The sequence below is a fragment of the Oncorhynchus masou genome, chromosome 2, assembly GCF_036934945.1.
Source record: "Oncorhynchus masou masou isolate Uvic2021 chromosome 2, UVic_Omas_1.1, whole genome shotgun sequence".
NCBI classification, from domain to species: Eukaryota; Metazoa; Chordata; class Actinopteri; order Salmoniformes; family Salmonidae; genus Oncorhynchus; species Oncorhynchus masou.
The window spans coordinates 7,115,792-7,125,986 of NC_088213.1; the positions used below are offsets into that span (position 1 = coordinate 7,115,792).

General features: G+C 47.8%; 1 protein-coding gene across 1 annotated transcript; it reads right to left on the minus strand.

Annotated features, from left to right (window-relative positions):
- Positions 1 to 294: 294 nt before the first annotated feature.
- On the minus strand, positions 295 to 8,778 carry LOC135554761 (acyl-coenzyme A diphosphatase NUDT19-like). The gene is made up of 3 exons (XM_064987195.1): positions 7,886 to 8,778; positions 6,851 to 7,058; positions 295 to 2,051 (listed from the first exon to the last, which is right to left on the minus strand). The coding sequence occupies exons 1-3, from the start codon at positions 8,675 to 8,677 to the stop codon at positions 1,831 to 1,833; spliced, it is 1,221 nt and encodes a 406-aa protein (XP_064843267.1). The 5' UTR covers positions 8,678 to 8,778; the 3' UTR covers positions 295 to 1,830.
- Positions 8,779 to 10,195: the final 1,417 nt, after the last annotated feature.

Below are 10,195 nucleotides of genomic sequence, written 5' to 3' on the forward strand. Positions count from 1 at the left end.
CACACACACACACAATCCAAGTCTCAATTGTCAAGGCTTGAAAATCCTTTTCTAACCTGTCTCCTCCTCTTCATCTACACTGATTGAAGTGGATTTAACAGGTGACATTAAATTACCTTCACCTGGACTCACCTGGACAGTCTGTCATGGAAAGAGCAGGTGTTCTTAATGTTTTGTAGACTCAGTGGTTAATGGTGTGATAGTTCTAATGAATGTTTCATATAAAACACACTGATTAAATAAATCTGTACAATTATGTACAAAAATAATACATTGAGAGGTATTTGTTCCAGAATTTAATACATTTTTTAGTTAACCTTTGGTGAACTTGGTAAGTCAGTTAAGAACAAATTCTTATTTACAATGACGGCCTACCACGGCCAGGGTCTGTAGTGAAGCCTCTAGCATTGAAATGCAGTGCCTTAGACCGCTGTGATACAGCCTGGAATCGAACCAGGGTCTGTAGTGACACCTCCAGCACTGAGATGCAGTGCCTTAGACCGCTGTGATACAGCCTGGAATCGAACCAGGGTCTGTAGTGACGCCTCTAGCATTGAGATGCAGTGCCTTAGACCGCTGTGATACAGCCTGGAATCGAACAAGGGTCTGTAGTGACGCCTCCAGCACTGAGATGCAGTGCCTTAGACCGCTGTGATACAGCCTGGAATCGAACCAGGGTCTGTAGTGACGCCTCTAGCACTGAGATGCAGTGCCTTAGACCGCTGCGTCACTCGGGAACCCTTTGTCAGGTAGCAGAGCACAGCAGTAGGGAAACCAGCAGCAAGACCTTAGCAGCCTGTACAGCACAAAACATGGGTCACATCACCAATGGCACCCTATTCCCTATATAGTGCACTATCTTAGACCAGAGCCCTATGGCACCCTATTCCCTATATACTGCACTACTTTAGACCAGAGCCCTATGGCACCCTATTCCCTATACACTGCACTACTTTAGACCAGAGCCCTATGGCACCCTATTCCCTATATAGTGCACTACTTTAGACCAGAGCCCTATGGCACCCTATTCCCTATATAGTGCACTACTTTAGACCAGAGCCCTATGGCACCCTATTCCCTATATACTGCACTACTTTAGACCAGAGCCCTATGGCACCCTATTCCCTATACACTGCACTACTTTAGACCAGAGCCCTATGGCACCCTATTCCCTATATAGTGCACTACTTTAGACCAGAGCCCTATGGCACCCTATTCCCTATATAATGCACTACTTTAGACCAGAGCCGCCCTATGGCACCCTATTCACTATACACTGCACTATTTTAGACCAGAGCCCTATGGCACCCTATTCCCTATATAGTGCACTACTTTAGACCAAAGCCCTATGGGACTCTATTCCCTATATAGTGCACTACTTTAGACCAGAGCCCTATGGGACTCTATTCCCTATATAGTGCACTACTTTAGACCAGAGCCCTATGGCACCCTATTCCCTATATAGTGCACTACTTTAGACCAAAGCCCTATGGGACTCTATTCCCTATATAGTGCACTACTTTAGACCAGAGCCCTATGGGACTCTATTCACTATATAGTGCACTACTTTAGACCAGAGCCCTATGGGACTCTATTCCCTATATAGTGCACTACTTTAGACCAGAGCCCTATGGGACTCTATTCACTATATAGTGCACTACTTTAGACCAGAGCCCTATGGGACCCTATTCCCTATATAGTGCACTACTTTAGACCAGAGCCTTATGGGACTCTATTCACTATATAGTGCACGACTGTTGACCAGTAGTTTGTCTATCTCTGTTCAACAGTAATTGGGAATATGGTGCCATTTGAGTGTCAACCCATCTCTCAGAGCTGACTGCTGGTGCCGGTTCTCAGGCTGGACCGTGTGAAGGGCAGCAGGTGGTTGTATTTGGGTGTGATGGTGATGACAGCAGCAGCGGTGTAGGGGTCCAAGGCTACGATACGGTGCAGTGCTGAACAGCCCTGATGAAGCTCATCAAGGCTCTGGTCTGTGTTCAGGGTCACATCCATCTGACATGACCCCTCCTCTGGGTACATCTCGTCACCTGGTAAGAGAAGGAGACGCAAACACACACACACACACACACACACACACACACACACACACACACACAGTAAAACGATCATCCGGCAGGAAGCATATCAAATCAGATTGACAGTTTGGACTTCAACATGAGAAGAAAACAACCTAAATTCACCGGGAGAATAATATAACTAACAAAAAAAACCTAAAGATCTCCTTTTCTCTCAACTGAAGAAGTCAGCTTGGAGACCAAATCTCTCTTCATGAAGTCAAAAGGGCACTAGATGACTGATAAAGGGCACTAGATGACTGATAAAGGGCACTAGATGACTGATAAAGGGCACTAGATGACGTGGATAAAGGGCACTAGATGACGTAGATAAAGGACACTAGATGACTGAAAAAGGGCACTAGATGACGTGGATAAAGGGCACTAGATGACGTGGATAAAGGGCACTAGATGACGTGGATAAAGGGCACTAGATGACGTGGATAAAGGGCACTAGATGACGTGGATAAAGGGCACTAGATGACTGATAAAGGGCACGAGATGACTGATAAAGGGCACGAGATGACTGATAAAGGGCACGAGATGACGTGGATAAAGGGCACTAGATGACGTGAATGAAGGGCACTAGATGACGTGGATAAAGGACACTAGATGACGTGGATAAAGGGCACAAGATGACGTGGATAAAGGACACTAGATGACGTGGATAAAGGGCACTAGATGACGTGAATGAAGGGCACTAGATGACGTGGATAAAGGACACTAGATGACGTGGATAAAGGGCACTAGATGACGTGGATAAAGGACACTAGATGACGTGGATAAAGGGCACTAGATGACTGATAAAGGGCACTAGATGACGTGGATAAAGGACACTAGATGACGTGGATAAAGGGCACTAGATGACATGGATAAAGGGCACTAGATGACTGATAAAGGGCACGAGATGACGTGGATAAAGGACACTAGATGACGTGGATAAAGGGCACTAGATGACTGATAAAGGGCACTAGATGACGTGGATAAAGGGCACTAGATGACTGATAAAGTGCACGAGATGATGTGGATAAAGGGCACTAGATGACGTGGATAAAGGACACTAGATGACGTGGATAAAGGGCACTAGATGACGTGGATAAAGGGCACTAGATGACTGATAAAGGGCACTAGATGACGTGGATAAAGGACACTAGATGACGTGGATAAAGGGCACTAGATGACGTGGATAAAGGGCACTAGATGACGTGGATAAAGGGCACTAGATGACTGATAAAGTGCACGAGATGATGTGGATAAAGGGCACTAGATGACGTGGATAAAGGACACTAGATGACGTGGATAAAGGGCACTAGATGACGTGGATAAAGGGCACTAGATGACTGATAAAGGGCACTAGATGACGTGGATAAAGGACACTAGATGACGTGGATAAAGGGCACTAGATGACGTGGATAAAGGGCACTAGATGACGTGGATAAAGGACACTAGATGACGTGAATGAAGGGCACTAGATGACGTGGATAAAGGGCACTAGATGACGTGGATAAAGGACACTAGATGACTGATAAAGGGCACTAGATGACGTGGATAAAGGGCACTAGATGACGTGGATAAAGGACACTAGATGACGTGAATGAAGGGCACTAGATGACGTGGTTAAAGGGCACTAGATGACTGATAAAGGGCACTAGATGACGTGGATAAAGGGCACTAGATGACGTGGATAAAGGGCACTAGATGACGTGGATAAAGGGCACTAGATGACTGATAAAGGGCACGAGATGACTGATAAAGGGCACGAGATGACGTGGATAAAGGGCACTAGATGACGTGAATGAAGGGCACTAGATGACGTGGATAAAGGGCACAAGATGACGTGGATAAAGGACACTAGATGACTGATAAAGGGCACGAGATGACGTGGATAAAGGGCACTAGATGACGTGAATGAAGGGCACTAGATGACGTGGATAAAGGACACTAGATGACGTGGATAAAGGGCACTAGATGACGTGGATAAAGGGCCATAGATGACTGATAAAGGGCCATAGATGACGTGGATAAAGGGCCATAGATGACTGATAAAGGGCACTAGATGACGTGGATAAAGGGCCATAGATGACGTGGATAAAGGGCACTAGATGACGTGGATAAAGGGCACTAGATGACGTGGATAAAGGGCACTAGATGACGTGGATAAAGGGCACTAGATGACGTGGATAAAGGGCACGAGATGACGTGGATAAAGGGCACTAGATGACGTGGATAAAGGGCATTAGATGACGTGGATAAAGGGCACTAGATGACATGGATAAAGGGCACTAGATGACGTGGATAAAGGGCACTAGATGACGTGGATAAAGGGCACGAGATGACGTGGATAAAGGGCACTAGATGACTGATAAAGGGCACTAGATGACGTGGATAAAGGGCACTAGATGACGTGGATAAAGGGCACTAGATGACGTGGATAAAGGGCACTAGATGACGTGGATAAAGGGCACTAGATGACGTGGATAAAGGGCACTAGATGACTGATAAAGGGCACTAGATGACGTGGATAAAGGGCACTAGATGACGTGGATAAAGGGCACTAGAAGACTGATAAAGGGCACTAGATGACGTGGATAAAGGGCCATAGATGACGTGGATAAAGGGCACTAGATGACGTGGATAAAGGGCACTAGATGACGTGGATAAAGGGCATTAGATGACGTGGATAAAGGGCACTAGATGACATGGATAAAGGGCACTAGATGACGTGGATAAAGGGCACTAGATGACGTGGATAAAGGGCACGAGATGACGTGGATAAAGGGCACTAGATGACTGATAAAGGGCACTAGATGACGTGGATAAAGGGCACTAGATGACGTGGATAAAGGGCACTAGATGACGTGGATAAAGGGCACTAGATGACGTGGATAAAGGGCACTAGATGACTGATAAAGGGCACTAGATGACGTGGATAAAGGGCACTAGATGACGTGGATAAAGGGCACTAGAAGACTGATAAAGGGCACTAGATGACGTGGATAAAGGACACTAGATGACTGATAAAGGGCACTAGATGACGTGGATAAAGGGCACTAGATGACGTGGATAAAGGGCACTAGATGACGTGGATAAAGGGCACTAGATGACGTGGATAAAGGGCACTAGATGACGTGGATAAAGGGCACTAGATGACGTGGATAAAGGGCACTAGATGACGTGGATAAAGGGCACTAGATGACGTGGATAAAGGGCACTAGATGACGTGGATAATGGGCACTAGATGACTGATAAAGGGCACTAGATGACGTGGATAAAGGGCACTAGATGACGTGGATAAAGGGCACTAGATGACGTGGATAAAGGGCACTAGATGACGTGGATAAAGGGCACTAGATGACGTGGATAAAGGACACTAGATGACGTGGATAAAGGGCACTAGATGACTGATAAAGGGCACTAGATGACGTGGATAAAGGGCACTAGATGACGTGGATAAAGGGCACTAGATGACGTGGATAAAGGACACTAGATGACGTGGATAAAGGGCACTAGATGACGTGGATAAAGGGCACTAGATGACGTGGATAAAGGGCACTAGATGACTGATAAAGGGCACTAGATGACGTGGATAAAGGGCACTAGATGACGTGGATAAAGGGCACTAGCTGACTGATAAAGGGCACAAGATGACGTGGATAAAGGGCACTAGATGATGTGGATAATGGGCACTAGATGACGTGGATAAAGGGCACTAGATGACGTGGATAAAGGGCACTAGATGACGTGGATAAAGGGCACTAGATGACGTGGATAAAGGGCACTAGATGACTGATAAAGGGCACTAGAGGACGTGGATAAAGGGCACTAGAGGACGTGGATAAAGGGCACTAGAGGACTGATAAAGGGCACGTTGGAAAGAAAATCGTAATTAATTTGTTGCCAGCAGCACAGTTGCAGTCACCAATGCTCTGGATAACATGAAAACTGCCTAACCAGCTCTGCCAAGGCCAGTAAAATGGTCAGAGTGAGGTATTCTCTCATTTGTGTCTGGAAGATGCTAGCAAGCCAAAGATAGCCAGTTAGCTTGGGAGCTTGACTGCTGTTAAGTCAGAACGCTCGGTTCAACCCTACTCCTCGGCCAGAGCGGCCAGTGTCCAGCTCTGAACTCTCTGAGAGCGGAAGGCCCTGAATTCACCAACGGACAATCAGACAACGCTCTGAATTAAGTCAATGTTTACTCTAACCTGGGAGGAGGGATATGTAGTGATCAGGCCCTTCATGTAAATATAAACTCTAACCTGGGAGGAGGGATATGTAGTGATCAGGCCCTTCATGTAAATATAAACTCTAACCTGGGAGGAGGGATATGTAGTGATCAGGCCCTTCATGTAAATATAAACTCTAACCTGGGAGGAGTGATATGTAGTAACCAGACCCTTCATGTAAATATAAACTCTAACCTGGGAGGAGGGATATGTAGTGATCAGGCCCTTCATGTGAACACTAACCTGGGAGGAGTGATATGTAGTAACCAGACCCTTCATGTAAATATAAACTCTAACCTGGGAGGAGGGATATGTAGTTACCAGACCCTTCATGTGAACACTAACCTGGGAGGAGTGATATGTAGTAACCAGACCCTTCATGTAAATATAAACTCTAACCTGGGAGGAGGGATATGTAGTAACCAGACCCTTCATGTAAATATAAACTCTAACCTGGGAGGAGGGATATGTAGTTACCAGACCCTTCATGTGAACACTAACCTGGGAGGAGGGATATGTAGTAACCAGACCCTTCATGTAAACTCTAACCTGGGAGGAGTGATATGTAGTAGCTGTCTGACACCATGCGCACAGGGAGCCACTGTTCACAGCCCTCTGAAGCTCTCTGTCTGGAGAAGTTGTGGAGGTTCTGCAGGGAGGGGAACCTGCACATTCGGCTGAGATCATAGAACTGTGGAGGGGCTATCCACATCTCTCTGGCCTGGTAACTGTGGAGGATCTCTGGGGGAGTGGACCACTGAGAGAGGGGAGACGAGAGGGAGAGGGGAGGAGAGAGAGAGGGAGAGGGGGGAGAGAGAGAGAGGAGGGGAAGGGAGGGGGAGGGAGAGGGGGAGAGAGAGAGGGAGGGAAGGGAGAGAGAGAGAGGGAGAGGGGGAGAGAGAGAGAGAGAGGGGGAGAGAGGGGAGAGAGGGGAAGGGAGAGAGAGAGGGGGAAGGGAGAGAGAGAGGGGAAGGGAGAGAGAGAGAGGGAGAGGGGGAGAGAGAGAGGGAGAGGGGGGAGAGAGAGAGGGGAGAGGGGAGGAGAGAGAGAGGGGAGAGGGGGAGAGAGAGAGAGAGAGGGGGGGGAGAGAGGGGAGAGAGAGAGGGGGAGAGAGGGGAGAGAGAGAGGGGGAGAGAGGGGAGAGAGGGGAAGGGAGAGAGAGAGGGGAAGGGAGAGAGAGAGGGGAAGGGAGAGAGAGGGGAAGGGAGAGAGAGGGGAAGGGAGGGGAGGGGAGGAGAGAGAGGGAGAGGGGAAGGGAGGGAGAGGGGAGGAGAGAGAGGGAGAGGGGAAGGGAGAGAGAGGGAGAGGGGAAGGGAGAGAGAGGGGAAGGGAGAGAGAGGGGAAGGGAGAGAGAGGGAGAGGGTAGGAGAGAGAGGGGAGGAGAGAGAGGGAGAGGGGAGGAGAGAGAGGGGAGGAGAGAGAGGGAGAGGGGAGGAGAGAGAGGGGTTTAGGTTGGACTAAGAACAAATGAACAGTTTACAACAATATTATGAACTGATAAAGACATCATGAATGAATATAGTCACTTAAACCTTTGAACATCACAATAATATACATGTTCACCTTACTAAGCTATGGTATCACCTTAAAGTGCACAATTTCCTTCTCGTCTTGTAGGGTGTGAGGTGGTGTTTCTTGCAAGCAGCACATGTAGAAGGCCGTGTCATACCTCCTCTGTTTCGCGTACACACCAGTCGGGGTCAGCCAGTTGCCCCATTCATGCAGAGCCCAGATGTTCGGTAGACACTCCAGCTCCCTACACATTCTGATGAAGTTAGAAGGGTTCTCGTTTACCTGCACTCTCCATTTAGCCAATTCACTCTTGTCACGGAGATCAGTTATTCGGGTTAATTCGGGTTGACTGTATCGGTTGTTCTCGATGCTGTTAAATAAAGTACCCTCTTCCTCTTTTGACACGACTAGAAGTACACCGGACTCCTCGAACGTTTCCCTCACTGCACAGATTCTCAATGCGACGTCACCTGGAACGGGAGAACCCAGTTTCTTCCTGTCAGTGGCGAAGATGGGAGGTCTCGTCTGCGGCGGCTGTTTCACAAATCCCAGTCCAAAATTCGGTGAGCGCCGAAAAGATTGAAAAAGATCAAGCCATTCGCTTGAGAAATCTGACGGATCCACCAGACCGCCGGGAAAGACATAAGCATTCGGCATGAAACCACTCGTACCGCTTCGTTTCAACAACAACACTTCATAGTCGAAGGCTGACCTGTCAGGCAAGTTGGAGGGCTCACTGATAGCAGGTGCACCGGTTCCTTTATCGACACACCTTGTCAAACTATCTACAGGGAGTTTATGTCTCGTACCAGCAGCTAGTATGACCGTCGCGGCCTCCTTCCAGTGTCTCAGAGCCGTATTCATCTTTTGGTCGTTTTATTCTCTCATTTCCAATAGTGTTATTCTGAAGCAAAGTCCACAACACCAACGTCAAATGTTATTGTGTTGATGTGTCGTCATACGAGCAGGAAGGTCAAGGGAGTAGAAGAAGAACCGTGTTTCCGGTGTCTTCTGTTACGACGCCACCTACTGTTGTGGATGACTGATTTTACCATATCTTCTATCAACGCAGTTCGTGATGCTGATTAAAGTGGGTGAAGGTTCGAGTTCAGGAAAGTGATTGATGTTTGTGGTTAGTATTTTTTTTGCCAAACAGATACTGTAAACTTTTTATAAGATGACAAATTAATTGATTTGTGGGATTGAATTACAATTGAAGGGTAAACTGTTTTATTCACAAACACAACAACTCACTATCTACTTTTCAACTCCGAGAAGAGAAGAGGTTTTGAAACTGTGTGACACGAATACATCACACAATAGGCACTATAAGATGAACCGTGTCCCCAGGTTCAACTGGCAGCTGGTGGAGAGATAGAAGACAACAAGGGACAAATGTCTTTTAACTTGTCAAATACAATTTAAACCTTAGATTATATACAAGTGCTTGAACAGCGCAAACATGAGGGATTTTTAACAATGTCGAGGACAAATAAAAAGCAAAAAAATATGACATAATTTTGGTCTCTTATGTTCTCACTAGTCATGTACAAGAACAGCATATTGTCAGGGTCTCCAATGGCACCCCGTTCCCTAGGGCATAGGGTGTGATTTGAGATGGCACCCCGTTCCCTAGGGCATAGGGTGTGATTTGAGATGGCACCCCGTTCCCTAGGGCATAGGGTGTGATTTGAGATGGCGCCTCGTTCCCTGGGGCATAGGGTGTGATTTGAGATGGCACCCCGTTCCCTAGGGCATAGGGTGTGATTTGAGATGGCACCCCGTTCCCTAGGGCATAGGGTGTGATTTGAGATGGCACCCCGTTCCCTAGGGCATAGGGTGTGATTTGAGATGGTGCCCCGTTCCCTAAGGCATAGGGTGTGATTTGAGATGGCGCCCCATTCCCTAGGGCATAGGGTGTGATTTGAGATGGCGCCCCGTTCCCTAGGGAATAGGGTGTGATTTGAGATGGTACCCCGTTCCCTAGGGCATAGGGTGTGATTTGAGATGGCTTCTCGTTCCCTAGGGCATAGGGTGTGATTTGAGATGGCGCCCCGTTCCCTAGGGCATAGGGTGTGATTTGAGATGGTACCCCGTTCCCTAGGGCATAGGGTGTGATTTGAGATGGCTTCTCGTTCCCTAGGGCATAGGGTGTGATTTGAGATGGCGACCCGTTCCCTAGGGCATAGGGTGTGATTTGAGATGGCGCCCCGTTCCCTAGGGCATAGGGTGTGATTTGAGATGGTGCCCCGTTCCCTAAGGCATAGGGTGTGATTTGAGATGGCGCCCCGTTCCCTAGAGCATAGGGTGTGATTTGAGATGGCACCCCGTTCCCTAGGGCATAGGGTGTGATTTGAGATGGCGCCCCGTTCCCTAGGGCAT

Excerpts from the sequence above, each read along its gene's own strand:
- LOC135554761 (XM_064987195.1), bottom strand. The coding sequence starts at position 8,677 with ATGAATACGGCTCTGAGACACTGGAAGGAGGCCGCGACGGTCATACTA. Across the intron at positions 7,059-7,885 it reads AGGAAATTGTGCACTTTAAG|TGGTCCACTCCCCCAGAGAT; the intron begins GTGATACCATAG and ends CCCCTCTCTCAG. Across the intron at positions 2,052-6,850 it reads CTACATATCACTCCTCCCAG|GTGACGAGATGTACCCAGAG; the intron begins GTTAGAGTTTAC and ends TTCTCTTACCAG.